Source organism: Conger conger, chromosome 18, assembly GCF_963514075.1.
Source record: "Conger conger chromosome 18, fConCon1.1, whole genome shotgun sequence".
NCBI lineage: Eukaryota > Metazoa > Chordata > Actinopteri > Anguilliformes > Congridae > Conger > Conger conger.
Genome location: NC_083777.1, coordinates 16,666,265 through 16,690,793, shown reverse-complemented (window position 1 = coordinate 16,690,793; position 24,529 = coordinate 16,666,265). Strand labels below are relative to the sequence as shown.

The 24,529-nt window shown below is 45.6% G+C and overlaps 1 protein-coding gene across 1 annotated transcript in view; it reads left to right on the top strand.

The window, feature by feature from the left end:
- The window catches only part of LOC133118707 (pro-neuregulin-3, membrane-bound isoform-like), a 229,506-nt gene that overhangs the window by 175,830 nt on the left and 29,147 nt on the right, over window positions 1-24,529 (top strand). Inside the window, exon 3 of the mRNA XM_061228865.1 lies at window positions 12,892-12,965. Within this exon, the coding sequence (XP_061084849.1) occupies window positions 12,892-12,965 (74 nt within the window). The remainder of the gene's footprint in view (window positions 1-12,891; window positions 12,966-24,529) is intronic.

Below are 24,529 nucleotides of genomic sequence, written 5' to 3'. Positions count from 1 at the left end.
GTCCTTCTGGTTGACTGGTACTGGACACAGCTCTCTGTCAAGACTGTTTTAGCTTATATCCAAGCCCCAGGGTTGGATATAGGGTTTTTTAATGTAATCTGTGCTGAAATTGTACACACACACACACACTCTCTCACACACACCCACACATTCTTTCAGAGACACAACTTCCCCTAGCACCTGTGCAGCAACAACTGTGTCCTTCAGCCTTTGTCAGCACCCTGGTTTCCCTGGCAACTGCAGAGATGAGCATTAATAGGCCAGACTCTCAGAGAGCTAGGGGGAGAGCTAACACCAGCCCTCGCACGGTCTAACCACTGAGAGACTGACCAGCTGCACTTGTTGAAACACAGGCCCTTGTCACTACAGTTCTACTATAGTTACTATAGCCACCATAATTGCAATAGTATGAATGTAGAAAAAATTGTGTGTGAATACAGTATGTGTGCTGGTTTGTATGTGTGTGTGCATGTTTCTGAGCCTATATAACAAACAGCAGGCCAGTGGGGTGTGGGCTGAAGTGTCATATTGTTACGAAACATTTCAGATTCAGGGACAGGACTGGAGCAGAGCAAGAAGAGATTTCACAAGCCAGTACAGCTCTGGATAATAATTCTAAAATCATATTCGTGAACACACTTTAGGCAGTGTATAATGTGTCAAGTGTGACACACTGCTCACTATGGTAGATAAGTAGCCATGTAAAATATTGTAACTGTGGGGTCTTCAAACACACACACACACACACACACACACACACAGGTTAGCCTGCCTTCTGAAGTATATGTGCATGTGTCTGTGTATGCAGACCACAGAAATACAGAAATTACAGACCAAATACTACTTCCAAGCAACTGTAATGTAATTACACAAAAAATGAAGTGATAATAAATAATAAAGGCTGCTAGCACACCTAGTAATCTCTCCAGCTGGCAACATTCCCGACTGTAAACGATGCTCTTAATACCCGCCCTTCCATGTCAAAGTGTTGCATTTACAAGCAGTGAGTGCAGACAGCCCAGTCTCAATGAGCCATGGCGTGTTTTAGAGGAGTCACAACAGGCCAAGAACAAAGCGTAAATAAGCACCCTGATCCACCACCATGGGGCCTGCAGGTAACACTCCACCTGGAGCAGCAGCCTTCCATAGGCTATACCCTTGGCCCTGGACCCTACACTATACTACCACACCCTATACCCTAGGCCCTAGGCCCTGGACCATACACTACTGTAACACACCCTATACCCTAGGCCCTGAACCCTACACTATACTACCACAACCTATACCCTAGGCCCTGGACCATACACTAATCTAACACACCCTATACCCTAGGCCCTGGACCATACGCTAATCTAACACACCCTATACCCTAGGCCCTGGACCTTACACTACATTGCCCTATACCCTAGGCCCTGGACCCTACACTATACTACCACACCCTATACCCTAGGCCCTGGACCATACACTATACTACCACACCCTATACCCTAGGCCCTGGACCATACACTAATCTAACACACCCTATACCCTAGGCCCTGGACCCTACACTACATTACCCTATACCCTAGGCCCTGGACCCTACACTACATTACCCTATACCCTAGGCCCTGAACCCTACACTACACTACCCTATACGCTAGGCCCTGAACCCTACACTACATTACCCTATACCCTAGGCCCTGGACCATACACTATACTACCCCACCCTATACCCTAGGCCCTGGACCATACACTACTCTAACTCACCCTATACCCTATACCCTATACCCTATACCCTAGGCCCTGTACCATACACTACACAACCATACCCTATACCCTAGGCCCTGGACCCTACACTACATTACCCTATACCCTAGGCCCTGGACCCTACACTACATTACCCTATACCCTAGGCCCTGGACCCTACACTATACTACCACACCCTATACCCGAGCCCTGAGTGAGTAGTTTCTGGACTTAGACTACCTATTTGCCATGCTTGGAGGATGAGTTTTGGTTTGGTGCTTTCATAGATCAAACCAGTCGTATCAATTTCCCTTTCTTCTGCACATGGATCATAATTACTTTCATAGGTTATCACTTAGAGGGCCTCTATGGAGCTGCCAGGATACAGTTACATAATATTAAATGGAGAGAAACTGTAATTTCTAAGATGGACAATATTCTTTGTCTGATAATGCATTTATGAATCCAAAAAGTACATTGTTTTGCTATCAGTTGGCTGTGCATTGGTGTCTGCAGAGGGTTGTCTAGCTTTCTCTGCCAGAGGATATTTCTGTTTACACAGTCTGCAGGAATCTGGAACTTTCTGTAGGAATATCTAACGCCCCAAGTATGTCATGTTACACCCTTAAAGGGATTTTTTTTCAGGTCTGTGCCAAAAGTTCCGAACTTAAACTTCCAAATGGAAGTTCCCCAGGGATCTGCTTTCCTTACTAGAGCAGAAAGTTTTTTTTTTTTCCTTGCCTGAAAATGAGTAGGGGAAAGAAATAAAATGCAAACAAATGAATTCAGAAATATGAGAGGCACACTGCTGTAGCCACACGTGGAGCTTGCGCCATTATGTTCAGCAGGAAATCGCACTTGATGCATTAAACCATTTATGTGTGTTCAATGTGGAGGTGAATGAATATGCATTATACTCCACTATAACTATGAAGGAGTGGCACACATTTTCTTCCCTGCATTTGCCTGTGTATTTATTTCTTTATTTATCTCCTTTCATAGATTATTTGTGAGAATGGGTGCTGCTTTAACTGTGGTATTGATTCATGTCCAATTGAATTCTCTTTGAAGTTCGTCTTGCGGGAGAATTCACTTCTGCAACTGGAGCGGATGAGGCCGCTGTGACAGATGTGTGTTTTTTTTGTTTCGTGTTTTCCGTGTGTGTGTGCGCGTGTGGGTGTGCAGCGCTGCAGAAGCGAATGCTCGTCGTATCAAAAGCGATGCCTCCGTCTCTTGTGTAGTTCCACGGGTAGAGTAGGACAGGTGGTGAACACTGTGTCACGTGGGCGTGGGCGGGTACCGTGCGGGTACAGATGAGGTAGGAGACGCAGGTGTCGGCGTGACTTACCGGGCTATGGATGGGTAGATAGTGACGCGTGGGTGTAGTGTGCACGGATGACGGTGCTGATGTAGCCTAGGTGGCTGATGGTGAAGTGGGTGGTTCTCTGCTGTCAGTGATGTGAGCTGTAGAGGGTGGGCTGGGCTGGTGTTTGTAGGATAACCCCCAGGAAAGCGTGGGCAGGCTGCCAAGACCCGTGAATCGTCTTTGAGATGTGCTGTGACCGCAGAACAACCTTTTTTTTTTTTTGATTATCCAGTAAGCAGGCATCCCAGATGTCAGACCTGTAAAATATGACCACAGGGCTCTAGTTATTTTGATTGCATTTGGATACCAGATGTTCCATATGCTTTCTGGAGCTGCTTTATTGAATGCCGCATCAGCAGAACGGGAGACTCCTGTTACACCCCCTCCTGACGGTGGGACTGTGGGATAAGGCTAGTGGTACTACGGTGAATTTGCAGCAAGGTGAAATCATGAGCAGTGTCCCATCGGCTGCTCTCGTGCTTACTGATGCTGTCGAGACCAGGGCCAGCAAAGTGCAGCAGTTATGCATCCACTGTATATACAGTCAGGCCCTATACCCTAGGCCCTAAACCCTATACTACACTACCACACCCTATACCCTAGGCCCTGGACCTACACTACACTATCACACCCTATACCCTGGGCCCTAAACCCTATACTACACTACCACACCCTATACCCTGGGCCCTGGACCTACAGTACACTATCACACCCTATACCCTAGGCCCTAAACCCTATACTACACTACCACACCCTATACCCTAGGCCCTAAACCCTATACTACACTACCACACCCTATACCCTAGGCCCTGAGCGCTGTACTCTACACAACCACACCCTATACTCTAGGCCCTGAGCGCTGTACTCTACACAACCACACCCTATACCCTAGGCCCTAAACCCTATACTACACTACCACACCCTATACCCTTGGACATGAATCCTACACAACACTACCACACCCTATACCCTTGGCCCTGGACCCTACACAACCACACCCTATACCCTAGACCCTGAGCGCTGTACTCTACACAACCACACCCTATACCCTAGACCCTGAGCGCTGTACTCTACACGACCACACCCTATACCCTAGACCCTGAGTGCTGTACTCTACACTACCACACCCTATACCCTCGGCCCTGGACGCTGCAGTCTACACGACCACATCATATACCCCTGGCCCTGAACCCTACACTACTGCAGCCTCCCTCCCTGATCATTGCTCTTGTGGAACTGAGCGCGGTGTGGGATTAATGCAGAGCCCTCTCTCCCACGCAGACACAGTCATGCTTGTCGTGCGGCTGTGTGGCAGCGGCGGGGTCGTCGTGACGACCCGGGCCCTGACGCGGACAGATGGACCCCGGCGTGCCTGGTGTGCGTGACCGGCAGTCTGAGCGGTGGGCAGAGCACCGCCCCTCCAGGCACGGACGAGAGGCAGCCATGTGCGCCGCACCGAACAGACCGGTCTAACGGACTGCGAGACGCTGCTGCAGAGACACGTGGCCCTCCTCCTGTGTCCCGTGCACTGCGGCGGGGTAAACGCCCCGTCCCCCCGCCCGTTCCCCCCTCTCTGCTCCTACGCCTGCGCCGATCGCTCCTGAACAAGCTTCGGCCAGTTAACGCACCGCGGGTCCAGCCGTGATCGCGCCGCCGTTAGCGCGCTACCCCGCGGCGCTGCTGCAGTCCGGTGTGTTCGGAGCGCTAGCGCTAACCCCCGCGTTCTCCTCACCGCTCGGAACGGGCTTGGCTCCCGGTCCCGTTCAGTCATGAATTTCCCCTGGATTTCTCATTTTACGTGCACTCAAAAGACCAAACCAATTAGAGCAGGCCATAAAAACCCAGTCTCCAGGCAAGGAAGTCTTTCTTTGCAAATATCTCATTGTAATGTAGTAATTATTTCCTCACCTCTGCATGACAATGCAATGAATTTCCTCATTTTCCTACAGAACAAAGCCTGTGGACAGTAAACAAAAGACATTTGAAATGCATAGATGTTTCACTGTGCCCTGTTCTCCATCCCTTTATTTCCTCGTCTTTTATGCGTAAACACTTCTGAAATATATTCTGCTCAAATCTGTGTTGACTAATGTTAGAACTGAGAGGGGAATGCCTTCTATAAAGCTGCCAATACAATGCACCGAAGACACGCATTTTTGGCCATGACTTTCTATTTAAACCCAGATCATTCACACAACTTTGCTGTGGGATGCTGTGAAATATGGCTCATAAAATCCTTTCACATAAAATCCTCGTCTCAAAATCGTCTTTCTCTGTCTGATTTCCCATTGCTTGGATTAATCCTTGATTCTGAGGGGACGGCATTACTGCTATATACTATGTGTGCATCTGCATGCCAATGTGCCTCATTACAATTCAAAACCATTGAAATAAAGTGTTTCAGAATCCTTCTGTTTATTATGAACCGTATAGTGCGGCGAAGGTTCAGTCTGGAACAAAATAAATAACGGAATTTGTATTAGCTAGCCTGTGTAAAGTCTTTATTAATCTCTGGGCCTCAAAAGTTGTCTGGTGAATGGAGAAACTGGCAGTAATACTGTAGCGCCTGGCTTTGTGATTCACGGCAGCCATTTTGAGCAGGAATTTCTGTTGACCCATCAGCTATAGTGGACACTGAGGAATTACGAAGGCAGTAAGTACTGAGTGGATTGAAAGAGGCTGTTTGAGAATATGGTCATCGGGGAGTGCTCTTCTGCCCTCTGCGTGGCCTTTCGCCGGCTGGCACTTCTGTTTATCTATTATTAAATATTCCATATTTCTCCTAGTGCACTATGCCTGCAGTCAGACACATACATGGTGGAAACAGCCACTTTTGAAGTGAGTGCAAACATTTTTTCTTGAGTTTTATATTCATATTTAATCTGGGTGGATGATTGACTGTAAAAAGTTAGACCTCGTTGTTCTCACTAATGTTACTGCGCTTTTTTTTCAGAATTTTATTGCTGCTTTGACAATAATCAGGAACCAATCAAATATTAATACTTGAGCATTAAAACACTTGCCACAGGCAAGAATAGCTCAAGTTCATCCTCTTAAAAGTCCATTAGCTGATCTAACTTCACCTCCAGAGATTAAACGCAAATTAATCTTCTCTTGTCTCTTAGGCTGACCGGTTCTTCCATATAATATTTGATAATACTGTAATTCACAAATCAAACGATTCAATGAAATCAGACCAGACGAGAGTTAAGGGTTGCTATTCACTATAAAAGGAAGCAGCCTGTTTATAAGGTGTTAAAATGCCACTGGGGAGAGATACTGGGGAGATAAGGGGTGAGTTTTAATGCCGTTATCTCTGCTGTAATAACATTTAAACCCAGCAGTCTGAGCCCAGTTTCAGCTCTGTTTTTGTACCCCAGCCACAGAGGGGGCGGGGGGTAGAATTTTCTTTGGTCATGTGGATCAGCTTTTGCTAGATATTGGACAGCTTTTCCTGTACAAACTCCCAGTGGTCTGTGCCAATGGATTAAGAGCTAATGGCTAATTAGCTTATGATACTTCTCTCACTCTCACTCTCACTCTCCCTCCCTCTCACTCTCTTTTGCACTCCCTCCCTCCTTCAGTATCAGCTATCTGTGCTTTTTAACTGCTGATGTCTAAGCAGGGGCATCTCATCTGGAGTGGAATGACCTTTGACCTGAACTTTGAGTTCTCTGTGTGCACTTAAGCTGTAGTACTCTTCAGAGATGAGAGCCTGTGGCAAAGATCCATTCATACACGATGGATTAGCCCATATAAACAGCCACAGAGAAATGGACAGATATTTGAGGACTGTCGCACCGGGATGAGGTAATGCAGGGCATTGAAGGACATCGAATAAGCACCTGAAATCCCCGGCACTTGAGAACCGCAAACTCACAGAACACCTCGGTGCACGGCACGACAGGTGTCACACTCCTAAGAAGGCCCTGTTCGAAAAAGGCACAGGCGCTCTCATAGAAATTTATATCAGGTTTCAGGCAGCACGGTCCAACTGGCCGTTTACGATTTTCCCTTCAGCCGGGAGCGAGAGTGGCAGTTTCCCCCTGGCTGCTCCGGAGTTTCAGATTTAAGAGAGGTCGGGGCGACGTCAAGGTGAAGGAGAGCAGCAGACTAGCGGAGCCTGTTTTATTTTCAGGTCTGCTACAGCCGGAGCCTGCATTATTTAACAAGGCTTCTGTGTGTATGAGAGGAGATGAATGGCGCAGGGAGGGGAAGGTGAGGACAGAAGTGCTTGTGTGTGTTTCTTTTTCTTGCTCACAGCAAGGCGGGTGTGTGTGTGTGTGTGTGTGTGTGTGAGTGTGAGAAATAAATCGGAACGGATGTGTCATCTATTGGAGAGTCTGAGACAAGGTTTCACTTGAAGAACTTGTGAGATTTTAAAACATTCAATTCCTTGACAGATCTATTGGGCCGCCTAGAATGTGGGAATATATATGTAAAGTTCTATGGGCTTCTTAAAAGCAGGCGGTATTACACTGCAATGAACAAATACATAATAGTGTGAGCTTCCAGACTTGCAGTTACACTTTGTGGATGAATCAGGGAAAGATTGTGTCACTCTCCTGCCCTCTTGAACTTGAGTTCTGCGGTTTCAAAATGCTTATTCACAAGCCCATAGTCTGGGCGTGACTTCACAGACACTTGGTATTTTCTACAGTCCATGGTTTACAGGAGTCTTCTCTGTAACTCACTGGAGCTAAGATGGGCAATTTCTAGACATGGGCAAGCAAGCAATCAGCCATTACTGTGGCTCCAGGTTGACGTGGACATTCCAAACACCTGCGTACAACTGAGGATGCACCCATTTTCAATGCCGCCAAGCAAAAACTGGAATACTAATGCTTTTATTTCACGCTAGATCCTCATAAAAAAGCATAGCTATACAAAAATGTTTTATTCTCACTAATGAGGATTAACAGAGCAAAACCTAACACCGCAGGATAGAACACAGGTCTGTGTAAATAGTCACACAACTATTCACACATCTATGCTAATAATCGCAAAACTAAACACAGGCCGGCACTGGTTATTGCCAAATTCGGAAAATGCTACCTTTCTCCTCAAATTAATGTTATTGCCACACTGAAGCGTATTTAGCGGAGCAGAGAAATATGCGCCTACCGTCCCCTGTTCCAGTGGAGCTATTTGTGTCCAGCGCACACAGTGAAATACATGGGCCACATGGGCCGGGTCTGGTGGGGAGGGTTCTGGCAGAGCTCCTTCCTGAGCCGGGCCAGCTGGTGACCCACATGTGCTGGTCTGAAACGGTGCCATGCACCTGGCCAGGTCCGCTTGGGCAGGAACCGGGGGCCCAGCTCACAGCAGACAGAGAGGTTCCGGCTGTTTCACTGGCTAACCGCGCGCAACAGCTGATAGGATATTTCTGCCTGTAAACGTGGAGCCTTTTATCCGTATTTATTTGTTTATTCCTCCCCCCTCCTGACCGTGCGTGCCAGGGGGCAGCTTGGAGACGGGGTGGGGGGGACAGGAGGGGGGGACACGCCGGCCTCCACGCGAGCCTTTTGTTGAATTCGTGCTTAGGCGACCTCCCTGGCGGGAACTCTTTTTCATTATCCGCACGAGGAAAAGTGCATGTGTCATGCTGAAACCAGCTGTCCTGTTATTCAGAAAAAAATAAATACATTGAAGGGAATTTTTCCTCTTCATGCCAAGCTAGGTCTTAGATATCTTGAACGGGGGCGGGGGGGGCATCTGTAGGACTGCATAGTTACTGCATGTCCTCTGCCACAGACTGAATGCACCTATTTAAACTGCACCTTGGCCGGATGTTGATTGCTCCAGATTTTTTGCATAGGTATAATGACTAAACCTAGACTACAACTATATCCCCAGAAAAGGGTCTCGCTATGAATCCTTGTCCAACTGAAGTTACATTGAGCCGCATTATTTAGTGGATACCGTGCTGTGTTTGACATCACCTAGCACAGGTGCGTGTTGTAAAGCGTTTATGGCAGTTATAGATGGGCGTCGTGCAGAAAAAAGAAAGGTATTCAATCAAATATATTTATGTTGAATTGCACCCACTAAAAGAACAAATTGGTATTCAATGCAAGTTAGTGAGATTCATTTCTTTGTAATTGAACTGTTTAGGGGCCTTAATTACACAAACAATTAATCACATTTTATTGACGTTTCCTCAGTCATTGTTAAAGATATTAAATGTAGGAAACACATTGGAAACAAACCTTGTTTTATGGGTAGAAGAGAGAAATGGCCCAACAGCAGATGCATTAAATGTACAGAACAGCTGAGTAAAACCTGTTAGATTAAAATCATCAGAGTAGAGCGCGGTGTGACGGGGGAGAGACTGCTGTCCTGCCCTCTCTCTGTACAGCACAGACGGTCGCCATTAACAGAACAGGAACAGCCGTTTGTTTTTAAATGGCAGCCAGGTGGAGATCTGATCCAAACAATCACAGGGAGCTGTGTGAGAGATGGAGAAGGGTAATGTTTCATTAAAGGAGGTTACATTTTGGGCAGGAGAGACTCCACACTGGACCCCTGGCTCACCCATTCACTCACTCACACACACACTCTCTCACTTACACACACACTTTCTCACTCACTCACTCATACACACACACACACACACACACTCTCTCACTTACACACACACACACTCACACATTCACTCACTCACACACTCAAACACACACACACAAACTCACTCACTAACTCACACACTTTCTCACTCACTCACTCATACACACACACTCTCTCTCACTTACATACACACACACTCACACATTCACTCACTCACTCACACACTCAAACACACACACACAAACTCACTCACTCATTCACTCACACACAGACACTCTCACTTACACACACACATACACACACAAACTCACACATTCTCTCACTCACCCATTCATTCATTCACTCACTCACACACACTCACACACAGACTTTCTCTCTTACTCACTCTCACACTTTCTCACTCACTCACTCACACACTCACTCACTCACTCACTCACTCACTCACTCACTCACTCACACACACACACACTCACACACACTCACTCACTCACTCACACACACTCACACACACACACACTCACTCTGTAGCATCTGCTCACAAAGCACATGCCACAGGTTATTCAGCTGAACGTAATGACATGCATGCTGTCTACATGCAGTAGCACAGAGCTGAACTGCTAACCACCCAAAGCCATTCCCCATTGGCTCGAGGTGTCAGTCATTGTCGGTTAGTAAAGGAATTTCAATCCAATACGTCAAAGTGACCACTTACCTTTGAATTGAAATGGTTCAGTATGTTATGTTCTGTTATGTATCACTGTTGTATTGTGTATAGCATTATTTATGTGTATGTCAGTTCAGTTCAGAGTAGACATTGAATGCTTGAAACCAATTCAGACCCTCTGAGCTGCATTATGGCATCTTGCTGGCAGGTCCTTTTGAGTTGTTTTTAGTCGTCTTTGTGTGTGTGAATGTGTTCACTTTGGTCAAATGCTTGATAAAAAGACCACTAATAGTATCGCCAGCCTGCATTACTCTCCTGTTCTTTGAAATATAGAAACATCTTGTTCTTTTCCTGCCCCCCACACGCACACACACACACACATTCACATGCATGCACACACACACACACACACACACACACAGTCATCTGTTCTTGTTTAGTAATGACTTCAGTGCTAATTGAAAACCAAGGAGCATTCCGAAGCTTCTGCCTCCATCTGAAATCTTCATTTTCATTTACTCTTCATGAGACTAATGAATATTCCGGTTCAGATGTCTCAGTGCCGGCACAGCGGTGGAACTAAGACCACTGGGAAAATGGCCTTCACCAGAGACCATGGTGACAAGCGCAGACATCTCCACAGAGAGCAGTGGAATCTGATGCACTGCATATCTGCATGCACACAGATCATATTAACGTGCATCTATTCCTGCAGGCATTGACACACGCTCGCGTGCATGCTTAATGCAGGCAGCCCCCCATGCATGCACCCACCCACACAGGTGAATTATCAGACTGTAGGTAAACTGCTACAAGTTAACTGCAGTTTAAGAAGTCAAGGCATGCCTCAAGCCCCCACCGACCGACCTCACGTCCTTCTCTCCCCCGACCGGTGCTGATGGTGTGGGCACAGACATGGACTCACAGTCTGGGGCCGGGTGTGCTTCAGGAGCAGATAACTCCCACAGAGACTCTGCTTCTCCCTGTCCCGGTGCACAGTAAGGGAACAAGCGTCGATCTGAATGTTAACAAGGAGGCTGGCTGCAGCCACAGCAACCAGACGGCCATGCCGGCTCAAAGCTGGGTCGCGCGCTCACCCTAACCCACCCCTCTCTTCGCTAGCCCTCACCACACCCAGGTCCCTTTCATTCACACAGCGCATTGTAATTAATTCAGAATTCATTCATGAATAACTCTGTCTCACTCACCCACCTCCCAATAGCAGGTCTTGATCAGCCCTTATTCCAGTCTGGCCCTGAAATAGCCCAGCGGTTTGGGTGCAGCCTGTCAGCGAGTGCTAATGGACTGGAGAAACGGGAGAACGGGCAGGCATTCTGTGCGTTTTCAGTCTGTGGGGTACGCGGTGGCCTGACACGTGGGAGATTAATATGGGAAGCCCCTGCCGTCACACCACTGCTCCTAGTCTTCCGCGGAATTAAATGAGCAATGTTGCTTTCTGTACTAAAGTAATATTGACTCCATTCAACTAAATGTCTGAACACTTACCCAGCAGTTATTAATCAGAGAGTCCTTCTGCTGGCTGATTATCATTTTTGAGTTATGGAGGAAACATTAATTTCTTCACATTAAACCCATTTGTAGTTAAAATTTTTCCAGCTCTCGAAGGCTCTTGCCGCCGGTACCGGGGTCATGAGCACATTTGAAGCGTTTCAGGTCAAGCGAGGATTTGGCGACCCCATTAGGTGGCTTTTACCTCCATGACAGCAGGAGCTGAGCTCCAGTGTGAAGTATGTAGATTCGCTCCCTCCCTGACGATTAAAAATGGAGTGTGAACAGACACCTCTCTTCTGGAACAAGCGCCGGTCCTTGAGACGCGGTAACGCGGTGTGATGTTTTGTCAGCGTGGGTCTCGGCCAGGCCTTTTATCAAGGCGTGCGCCGGCCATGTTTCACACGCCGGACACGTAAAGTTCACACGCATGCATCATGTGTGCTGCCGGAGACGCTTTTTATGAGCGCCGTCTCCTTTTTGATTTAACGCTTCCAGACAGGGATTAGCGCTAAGAGCTTTGCAGCCACCGGGGGGGAGAAAGGGAGTGCGTTCTCTCTGAATATTTCACGTGTGATGTTCTCTGACTCCAGATGCTGATAGGGGTGTGGCGGAGGGAGACGTTTCTTCACATTGGGTATTCGGTGCGGGGGGCTGCGCCAGTCTCGGGGGCCGTCGCTCACCTGCCACTCTTCCTCACACTTTCAAATCGCACTCGTGTCTGACAGTTCTGTCCAAGATGGAGGAGAACAGTTCTGTTCAAGATGGAGGAGAACAGTTCTGTCCAAGATGGAGGAGAACAGTTCTGTCCAAGACAACACTTGTGTTCTTTCTCTCCCCTACCCCTGAGTTTTCTTTTCCGACTGTTGATCATACAGGCAGTGCTGTGGTTGGCTCTGTGGAAACCATCATGGTGAGGGTCTATGTGGGGGCGGTTGGGGATGACATCTCCACTCCACAGTCTGTAACTCCTCACTGTGTATCGCCATTGGTCCTGGTTTGTTTCCTACGCTGGTGTGCTGACCCTCTCTGTCTCTCTCTCTCTCTCTCTCTCTCTAAGGTGTAAGGAGGGGTACCAGGGGGTGCGATGTGACCAGTTTCTTCCCAAGACTGACTCCATCCTTTCTGATCCAAGTAAGTGTGTCAGTTTCCTCTCCTGCTCGCAGACCAACTTCATCGTGCGAGGATTCCTTCTTAAGGATTCCAAGTTGTGGGCTGCATTTATAAATAAAAAATGAGGGTTATAATTCATAAAAAATAAATATAAAAGTAGCTTTTTCGGTGACCTACTTCAAGAAAATGCTAATAGAAATGTGAGCAATAAAATGACCTAGTGGGTATGAAACTGAGCTGTGAACCTGAAATGTAATGTCAACTGAGTCTAATGTAAACCTGGTCTGAATCCCAGGTAGGGAAGTGCACAAGTTATACAAACTTACAGATGAGCAAGTTCATATTTCATGCAGGTATGCTGCAAATAACAGAATATCCCACTACTAGTGGTGTGCGTGCGTGCGTGCGTGCGTGCGTGCGTGCGTGCGTGCGTGCGTGCGTGCGTGCGTGCGCGCGCGCGCGCGCGCGCGCGTGCGTGTGTGTGTGTGCGCGTGCGTGTGTGTGCCTGCCTATCTGTCTGCCTGTCTCTCTCTATCTGCTCCTAGTTGATCTAGCTTGGAGCTGATTCATTTCTAAGTGAATGTCAGTCACTCTGAGACTTACAAGGCCATCGGTATGAACACCAAAGTATACACGCATGCGTACGCTCACGAACACACATTCACATATTGCTGCCAGAGGCCTATTGTGAAGAAGAAAGCGAAGATGCTTCTCTGTGCAACAGGCTTGGGATTATTATGAATCCACGATTAATGCCAACTTCAAATGCTTTTTAGTGATGTACTGTATTACCTGTTCAATGAAGGTTACGTTTTTATCTCTGCTTTTAGATCAATGTGAGGATTTACCGTAGTTTTAAGATAAAAACATTAAATAGCTATTTTTTTAATATTTGTTTTTTTTTTCAGATCAAATAAACCTGTGGCCATCTATCCACAGTGGTGACTTTGAGTTTGTTATAGAGTGGTGTAGACACCATAGTGGTTAGTACTTTACTGGACTTATATTTATGATATTTTGAAACAACAATACCACATATACTGTACATCCTTTTTTAATAATGTTAAATGCTTTCTAGCTTATTGGTGAAAAGGTTAATATACCCCTAGCCCACAACGTTTTTGTGATCAAATGTTTTTTATTTATTTAGAATTTTTTTAACACGGAATAAAGCTACTCACACAATGAGACCAGGAGAGTGTGGTTCGCTAACACACCACTGATAGAATCATATGATTCAAGTGACATGTTTGCTTTCAACTCTTGGTTTGCTGATATGCTGTGACAAGATAGTTACAGATATCCATGGAAATTATAGAAGGCAATCCTGTGCTATCTTGGCTAAAATGAGTTTTCCTGATTGTGCATTGGTCCAAGCCTCCAATTAAAGTCATCTTATCCTCATACCTTGCGTTTGATAGCACATTGTTAACATCTCTACTAGCCGTATAGATTCCTTGGCTATAGGCCTACCCCAGTCGCTCTGCTTCCTGTCAACAATATGGCGGCGAGTTGTTATTTCTGGGTTTTGCGTTAATAAAAAAACGGTTTCAACAGTTATCATAATCACAATAGCAATCACAGTAATTATCTTTGTCATAATCATAATCACAGTCATGACCTTAATTTGCAATTCCTGCCGTCAGTGTAATAATTGTATTCATGTTCTTAATCATACTCACTGTACACACGGCCTTATTCATATAATCACAATCCAAATAACTTTTTAACCTTTAAGTTCGGATTGATGACTATTTCTTAAGACAATGGCTCTCTAATGTAGTGGATAACATAATTCATGAAATAAATAAAAAAGTGTTATTTGGCTGCAGCTGAAGTCGTTTGTGTTTTTCTCCCGGTTCTTCACGTTGTGAAAGCAACAGAAGCTCTCCAGTCGGATCAGCGGGGGTCTCTGGCTCTTTCGACGGCCGGTTTGAAGTGTACATTTCCCCCCCTCCCTCGTCTCCGTCTGCCTTGTCTGGGTTTCCGTTCCTCTGCCTTAGATTTCGGCAGTCACCTTGTGCACACAGTGGGAGAATAAACTGCCAGTAAAGCACAGCACTGCAGTCTGCCCGTTGGATCAGACGGCTTTCTCATTGGCAGCAACAAGGGTAGCTTATTTTTCCCAAAAAAATAAAGGTTTTTTCACTTTTCTTATCTAAGTCCATTTTGTCGAGTTAAAGAAAGTACAACGGAAGGATTAATAGATCTATAAGTAGTTTGGATAAGGCCCTAAACTGTTGACCTCTGTGATATTTAGCATTTGTATCTTCGCTTAGAGAGCGAGGATAAAAGCCTTCAGCGCTTTTCCTCATTGGATGTATGTCCCTGAACATCAGTGAAACATGACACTGGCCTACTGCATTTCCTCTGCAGTCCCTGCCTGTTCAACAGCCCTGGTTGTTCAGCTGCGTAAGCCTGCCGTGGCCTCCTCTGATGTTGGCCCAGATATTACTTCATCACACACTCCTGACATGGCTGTCACCCAGCTCCTGTTATCCTTGGAGTGTCGCGCCCACATGTCTGGCTGGAGCAGAGGGGGGTCTGAACCGTTAAGCTGGAAGAAAGAGCCGGGGAGGCGCGTGACCGTCGTCCCTTTTGAGAAGGCCACCCCTTAATCTGTTGGACAGGTTGTCTTTGATATGATGAAATGCATGCGCCGCAGATGGCTTGTGCACATTGGGCTGTCTGATAACCTGGATCTGCGTGTTTCTGTTCACAGAACGTTCGCGGAACACGTCCAGGTGTTTATTCACATAACCACGCACACGCACGCACGCACACATACGCACACACATACACACACGCACACACACACACACACACACACACACGCACACACACACACACACACACACACACACACACACATACACACACACACATACACACATACACACACACACACACATATATACACACACACACATACACACACACACACACACACACACATTCACACACACACACACACACACACAAGGGGAATAGCTTAACTCAAGACAAATGCACTCACCTTTATTCCAGCTACGTATAACGGCAAACTAGTTGCTTTAGGATACCCACCCCACACTTTTATAATGGTGAACCAGGTGCTTTCAGATAGCCAGCCCACACTTTTATAAAGGTGAACCGGGTGCTTTAGGATGCCCACCCCACACTTTCATAAAGGTGACCCAGGTGCTTTTGGATACCCAGCCCAAACTTTTACATATAAAAGTGAACCAGCTGCATTAGGCCTCGCACCCCATTTTCTAATGAAACAATGAATATGAGGTTCAAGTGTAAACTGTGAGCTTTAATTGTTGGGTATTAATATCCATTGTGGATGATCCGTGTAGGAATTTATCCCTTTTCATACCTAGTACCTCCATATTTGAGGACCAAGTGTAACTGGACAAAATAACATATTATAATACATAATATTAACATTTTATATGTTAAATAGAATCATCATGTTTAGCATTGTTTGCAAATCCCTTGCATTCATGATGGCCTGAGGTCTGCAACCCGTAGACTCCAGACGTTGGGCATCTTCCATGGTGATGCTCTGCCAGGCCTGTATTGCAACCACTTTCAGTACTTGTTTGTTTCGTGGGCCTTCTGGCTTCAGCAAGCGAAACGCATATTATTACAACAAGCAAGACCCATTTTATTACAACAAGCAAGACCCATTTTAACCTTTAATTTATTTGCACATCTACTCCACTCTTAGCATAATCTGCCAGCCTTCTCAAAACCACCCTGGGGTATTTTTATGTGTAACCTTGTTTAACCTTGTTGTTGCCCATTAAAAAAGTACCCTGAAAAAACACAACTTGCTGGCAGGAATGGTTCTCTTTAAAAGGGGCATTTAAACCCAGCACATTATAAAGCAAAGCCTCAGTAACTGCTGCTGCGATTAAAAAGTGCCATGAAGGCTGGGAGGCTCAGATTCTACCTTTCTCAGGGCAAGGTGATATTGTGGTGTGTCTGGAGACCTGAAATGAGTCACAATATTTCCCTCACAGAGAAATATCGAGCCCACACAGAAGAACACTGAGCCTCACAGAGGAACACAGAGCCTCACAGAGCCTCACAGAGGAACACTGAGCCTCACAGAGGAACACAGAGCCTCACAGAGGAACACTGAGCCCACACAGAAGAACACTGAGCCTCACAGAGGAACACAGAGCCTCACAGAGCCTCACAGAGGAACACTGAGCCTCACAGAGGAACACAGAGCCTCACAGAGGAACACAGAGCCTCACAGAGGAACACAGAGCCTCACAGAGGAACACAGAGCCTCACAGAGGAACACAGAGGAACACTGAGCCTCACAGAGGAACACAGAGGAACACAGCCCTCACAGAGGAACACAGAGCCTCACAGAGGAACACAGAGCCTCACAGAGGAACGCTGAGCCTCACAGAGGAACACTGAGCCCTCACAGAGGAACCCTGAGCCTCCCAAAGGAACACAGAGCCTCACAGAGGAACACTGAGCCCTCACAGACGAACACAGAGCCTCACAGAGGAACGCTGAGCCTCACAGAGGAACACTGAGCCCTCACAGAGGAACACAGAGCCTCACAGAGGAACACAGAGCCTCACAGAGCCTCACAGAGGAACACAGAGCCTCACAGAGGAACACAGAGCCTCACAGAGGAACACAGAGCCTCACAGAGGAACACAGAGGAACACAGAGGAACACTGAGCCTCACAGAGGAACACAGAGGAACACAGCCCTCACAGAGGAACACTGAGCCTCACAGAGGAACACAGAGCCTCACAGAGGAACGCTGAGCCTCACAGAGGAACACTGAGCCCTCACAGAGGAACCCTGAGCCTCACAGAGGAACACAGAGCCTCACAGAGGAACACTGAGCCCTCACAGACGAACACAGAGCCTCACAGAGGAACGCTGAGCCTCACAGAGGAACACTGAGCCCTCACAGAGGAACACAGAGCCTCACAGAGGAACACAGAGCCTCACAGAATCTAAACGGGGAAATACAGAATCCTCACCCTCTGTACCATGCCACTTTGTTGGAGGAGAGATTCTAACCTTGGGGCCTTAACCCTGGCCCCTATTCAGCTGCTCTACACTCCACACTAATTACAGGGCTATGGGTAATATTTACACTGAGTGCAAAAACTGGTCATTTATTTCAGTTATTCAGATCTTACAGCAAAAGTCTAGGGCAACCAATGAGGACAGATAATGACACAATGGCAGGTTCAGAGGAGACTGAAGAAAATTTCTGATAACAATGAAGCTTGCAATTTGCAATCAAAGATTGAATACCTTTAAGGTCTGTGATTACATTATTATCCAGCTAAAGCACCAGGTTTCAGGCTGTTCATTATGCCAGAAACATATTGGTAGTGCAATAGCTAAAATGTACCTGTAAAATGTAAATGCTTTATTTCATAAATTGAGGTATTTAATGTTACTTATATATATGTATATACGTATGTGATATACTGTACTGGTTTATGTGTGCATGCACACCAACAGTATATTCATATTTACAGTGCATGTCACTTTGCACGTTAATGAACATCACATGGCTTCCTTAGCAATTCCACGGCTGATCGATTTTATAGCGGAGCAAAGCAAATGAATTGCATATGCTTCTGATGCCTCATCATTTCCTGCGCTTTGCTATGTTAGCCAGTAATCTCATCTGATCTTCCACAAGTTTAACTGGTAAAGCGTTGACATAAAATATTCATATCCAGGCTGGTTAGTTTGCCGTCCTGCTGATAGACAACTGGCTTTTCGGCAGGTTTTCATGGATTGAAGCCACTAAACCAGTTTACATTCCCTGTGTACTGTATGCATGCATGTGCGTGTCTGTGTGTGTCCGTCTGTCTCTCTGCATGCATACGTGTGTACGTGCCTGTGCATGCCTGCATGTGTGTGCCTTTGGGTGTGTATGTCTGTGCTTGCATGCATACGTGTGTTATGCATGCACATGACTGTGCGTGTGAGAGAGAGAGTGACAGAGAGAGTGAATGCGTGTGCACCTACGTGTGTGTGTTGTGCAAAAGAAGCTAGTATCGATCCATCCATTCCTCTGCCATTAGCCTTTGTGATTCTCCTTGTTCACGCTTGTAAAATATTTATACAAGCCTGTAGTAATGAGTTGGATGGGTCATTTACAATGAGATATGGATCTCGTCACTTAGCGTGTAATGAGGGATATATAAGATATATGCAGATTTTTCTGCGGGTATTGTTACCGCCCGCTCTGGACCACTCTTCCCCGCAACGGATCATTAAAGCCGCGGATGTGTTCGGAGAAGCCAGGTCTGCCAGCCCCTACTCCAGCGGAAAGCCAAATAAAAGATATCTATTCCCACCTTATTTTCTTTCCTCTGTGGCCAAGGCAGTTCTGCTTTTATATCTTTAAATCATCTACACACATTGAAGAGCAGAGACTGTTTGACTTGCTTTACACTTCACACTGTAGATCTCCTTGTTTTATTAGAGCCGAGATAACCCGTCCAATGACCTTCACTGTTTTCTTTTTTGTTTGTTTGCCTTTCATAACTAGTTTAAGCCTCAGAACTCACTGATATCTCATTGTAGAAGTCGGGAGGGTATTAGGTCAGATTCATTGAATATTTAGTGGAACCAGTTATTTTAACCTGTGTGTACAGTAAGTCATATTTTTCATAATGTCGATAATGTGGATACTTCTAAATACCACTTAAATGCATTATTTATACTAGTGCCCCCAATTTTCGATTTGGCTTTTAAATGTCAATAATTTGCTTTTTAAGAAATAAAGAAAATGACATTCTCTTATATTGATGCTGAATGTCTTTTTTCCAGTATTAAAAAGTAAAACCTTTGCCAAGTTTCCGAACACGTAACAGCTTGTGTCTTGAGTTTAGTTGGAAGAAAATCTTGAAAAAAATAAAGATAGGATTTGTCTTTTGAAATAAGCAGTGTTTGTTTTATTTATTTATTTTTGCTTCCTGCTAGAAAAGTGTGTTCAAGCTTCATTATTTTATTTTGGACAATGGTTATATTATCAGTACACATGTGTAGACATTAGCATCTGCACTTACAACCTTAGATACGGTTTACCTCGGAGAATTAAGGTTCATTATAATTGCAAGGAACCTTACCCATCGTTACGAGTTATACTCTGGTAAATTGGATCTCATTACCTTCCTGGAGATGAAAGCATTGACTTATCTTTGTTCACAAAATCCCCCATTCTGTTTCTCTTTATTCAAATTATTCAACATTGCAGCCTTTATTCACAATCTTTCATTGCATTTGCCACAGCGTGGACTAGTCCTGAGAAGGGGGGCTGTATTTTAATTTTTTATCATTATATACCTTGGTTAGCAAGCAAATTACAGGAAACTCAATGAACTGTTTTTTTTCCCAGTGAACTTAAAAACCTGCCAAGTGTTTCTGAGAATTTCCCACTTTGCATTTTATACATTTAATTTTTACCTTGCCTTTACTCTATATTGTGTTGTTGTGTAAACTGCATTGTTCAGCTTGCATCATATTTTATCATATATCATAGTCTGATATTGTGAGACTTTCCTGGTTAAAGGTTACATTAAAATGAAATGTGCAATCCAAATGTACTGTCAGATTCTGCTCTGCCCTAAAGTGAACTGAAAATTCTGAAGAGAAGTTATTCCACAAAATAACTTGGCTACAAAACAAGACATTTTGAAAATGTGTTTTATAATTGTGTTCAATGGAGGAACTCGTCTGTAGGAAGCACTGAAGGAAAAACAGCGAATACGTTCACATTGGGTGCACTGTATAACTCCCTTCATTATCATGGGAAGTGATGAACTGTCAGGAGACAAATACAAATCCCGCTGGCACCCTGGTCCTATTCATTGCTACCGAGGCAGTTGCTAAGACAGTCTTGCTTTTTTTGTGCAATGAAAGCACTCTTTTTAATGGTGGTTCTGCTATGTGTAAGCATTCTGTACACAGCGGGCCTGTTCTGAATAGTGCTCAGTGCCACGTCTACCCCCTCCCCCTCCCCCTCCCCCCTCATGCCCATCAACACACATGCTCAAACAGAAAATCATATTCCAATGCCACTTCCCTACCCTTACCACTTTGTGACTTTTTTGCAAGTATAAATTAGTGCTTTTGCAAAGCTGTAGTTTTCTTCTGTATATTGTTGGATGTGTGAAAGGAATCAGTGGAATAACCAACTCACGTTTTGAAACCTACCATTTACCGAGAACACCTGCAAAATGGTTTTCTGAGAGTGTTTGTGCAGCAGTCAAAAATCCTGCTCAAACAACCTCACCAAAGAGTTGACAGCAATTTGGCCAAAGTGGGTGAAGGCCACCGTGCCATGGCTTTAAATGAAGGTTCTAATAATTGAAGTGTTGTGAACCTATCACTGGTTGTCCTTGCCAATCATTGTAGTTTAACTAACCTATCATGGGCCCAGCTGTTTGTGATGTTCCTACACACACAAACACACACACACACACACACGGAGCAGAGAAAAGTAAGCATTCCCACCGACGACACTCAAAAACTGGCACAAGAAAAAGAAGTAGGCCGCCATTTTGAGCTGTTGTTCATCTGACAGTTACAACACCGGATTTTTATTTCATATTTCATAGATGCGTGTTCCAAAGCCGCCTGAATGCACCAGCTGGAACCTTCCAGAATGGGATATGCTGATATTTATGCATTCCTCCCAAAGGAAAACGGATGCTTTATGAGGTTATAGCATACACATAGCTGGTTTTTGGACAGAAGTGTTTATGAGGGGCAATCCATTTTCCTAGAACATATTTATTTATTAATTCTTCCTTTCCCCCTTGCGGCCGGGATGTGGAGGTTTGAACTTCCGTGGGGGACGTCCGTGGTCTGGGGTCAGCCTCCCGGAGAGCCCTTCCCTTCCCCATCACACTCCCCACATCCATCAGCTTTTTCCATTACTCTAGCTGCTAAGCCAGAAGTTGATATTCATATAAATTTCCAGCCCAGTGTGGTTTACTGCACTGGGACTGGGTGATTTATGCACACACCCCTCTATAGCTCCACCACACCACTTCTGCCGTAACTTGCTCACTTCGAAATTTACTGGCCTTTACACGACATCTGTGGGTACAGAGACACAAAAGAGCAAAGTCCGTGTTTAATAAGAGCTGTACATCTTAATAACACCTGCGTTTAGGGGATCTGGGAGCTTAGAAGATTTTGAATCTGGTTTCATTGGGCTGTGATTATTCTTGGGTATTTTTAAATCAGAGCTGTGTGGAACAGTCAATATATATTTGAAACATTGAAAGGGAAATGGGAAGGGAAATATTTTTCTTTGATAGGGAAACTGTGAAGGTTTATTGCAAATCCCCAGTTCGCACAGCCAAACAAGGAGGGACTGTATTGAATTTCCCTGCTTGAGCGGAGGCTCACTCTTGTTTTCTGGTGGGACTTAATAACTATGTTGGGAGAGCATTGAAGGTTGGTTTGGAGAGCGCTCGTGATTCGACCGTGTGCTGGTCTTGAGAATTAAATTATAAATCATTGGTTGGTGAGAACAAACACATTCTCCAAGTTTGCTATTTTCTGGGCACTGTGGGTGCCTTTGACCTTGGGTGACCTTGGTGAGATTTCACGCTGTGTTCTGCAGACAGACGAAACGCAGCGTTCTCTGCATTTTAAAATAAAAAAATACAAATATGGCAACAAACAGACAAGAAGCTGGCGCCGTGCCTAAACTGAGATACGGCTTTCATCTCTCTACCTCCCCACCCAGAGCAGGGGAAAGAAAAGAGAGAAAGATGACATCATCAGAGAGAGACCCTCAGAGGTAACAGAGCAGCCAGCGCTGAGGAGCCACTGAGGCCTTTTAAATTGCTGTTTTGGAAAGGGCAGGGCAAAGGTACACACCGAGTCTGAATCACACGTCCAGTCCCCTCCACAGGCGTGCTGGGATTCTGGGTCCGGAATCAAACAGCCAGATATGGCTCTAAAGTATCACCTCCAGACTGCAGTTTAGATTCAGAAGAATGTTCAGAAGTTTGGAGAGTCCTAGACGTGCGTGCGTTTACGTGTCTATGCGATTGTAGGTATGTTTTTATGCGTAGGCATGTGATGGTGGTTGTGCGTCACATGCAGTTGGTGTACGTGTGTTTGTGATTGTGGTTGTGATTGAAGTTACTGCATTTGTCAGTGAGCATATAATGAATGTGGCCGTGGTTCTCAGAATGTTCACTGCGCTTTGTGTGCGGATGTATGACCTCTTTTTCATGTTTCCCAGTTATTAGATAAAATAACTGATATAAAGCCTTTATGCATGTCCTGATCCTGCTGAAATGTGTTTTGAAGGAGAATAATCAGAAGAATGTGTACACCTGCATCATAGTGTACAACTTATTTTTACAATGACATTAAGACCTGCTCTTATTTCTTCCCCATAGAGTTGGTACATCAAACCACCTAATATGACATTGTTATTGTTAACAGATGGTGTTCTTTTCGTTATGAGATGACCTCATCAGATTCTGCCCTGTTAATTGGCCATTTGCTATGCTCTGTTGACTGGATATTTTGCTCGCCATCCTTCTAGTGCTGGGGCCTGTGCCGGTGGACCAAAACATAAAACTAAATAAATAAGAGGGGTTTTGTCGCAGAGGTTTTTTAATAACTTAATTTCTGTTCCTGTTGTTATCTCACAAGATGGTTTTACATTTTACACTGTCCCTTTCCGAGAACATTGCGGCGGTGACCCGGTCTTGCAGGTTCTTCCTATACAACATACGAAGAATCCGCCCCTTTCTCACCCCCTACTCGACCCAGCTCCTGGTCCAAGCGATGGTTCTGTCCCGCCTGGACTACTGCAATTCCTTCTTGGCTGGCCTCTCAGCATCCGCCATCAGACCCCTCCAACTCATCCAGAATGCAGCAGTCTGAATGTAAAAGGCAAGCCCTCTGCCTTCTGTCTGAATGGTGGGATGCGCTGCCTTCTACATCTGAGGCACACTTGCCCATGTCAGCAGGCCTGCTGTGACACAGAAATACCTTCAGCACTCGGAAAACAGGACAGAGCCCTGTCTGCTGGCCATGCTGAGTCCACTGCTATTACAGATCAAAGGCTGTCAATGAAAGCGTAGCTTTGAGTGGGAAAATGGTTCTGTCAGACAAATGCACATCAGAGATGCATTGAGGCTTGGGCACAAAATCCTTAAATAAACATGGAGTTTCCGTAACTGGTAGTTTGTGCTTTACAGCCCAAAAGCAGCCCATGCTGAGTGTGCGCGATGGATCCACATAATAGTCAGACCAGGCACGGCGCCACCACCTGCTAAACAGACTCTGCAGAAACCTGCTCTGACCCTGTGTGTCTCACTGACTCAGCCCTGAGTGACTCCCTGACTCAGCCCTGAGTGACTCCCTGACTCAGCCCTGAGTGACTCCCTGACTCAGCCCTGAGTGACTCCCTGACTCAACCCTGAGTGACTCCCTGACTCAACCCTAACTGTACTGATTCAGTCTAGTAAGCCAAGTACTCTATATTATGATTTAATCAAACTGGAGAACGTGCTTAAAATTTCGAGTAAAAATAACAGATACTGTGGAAGCCAGAC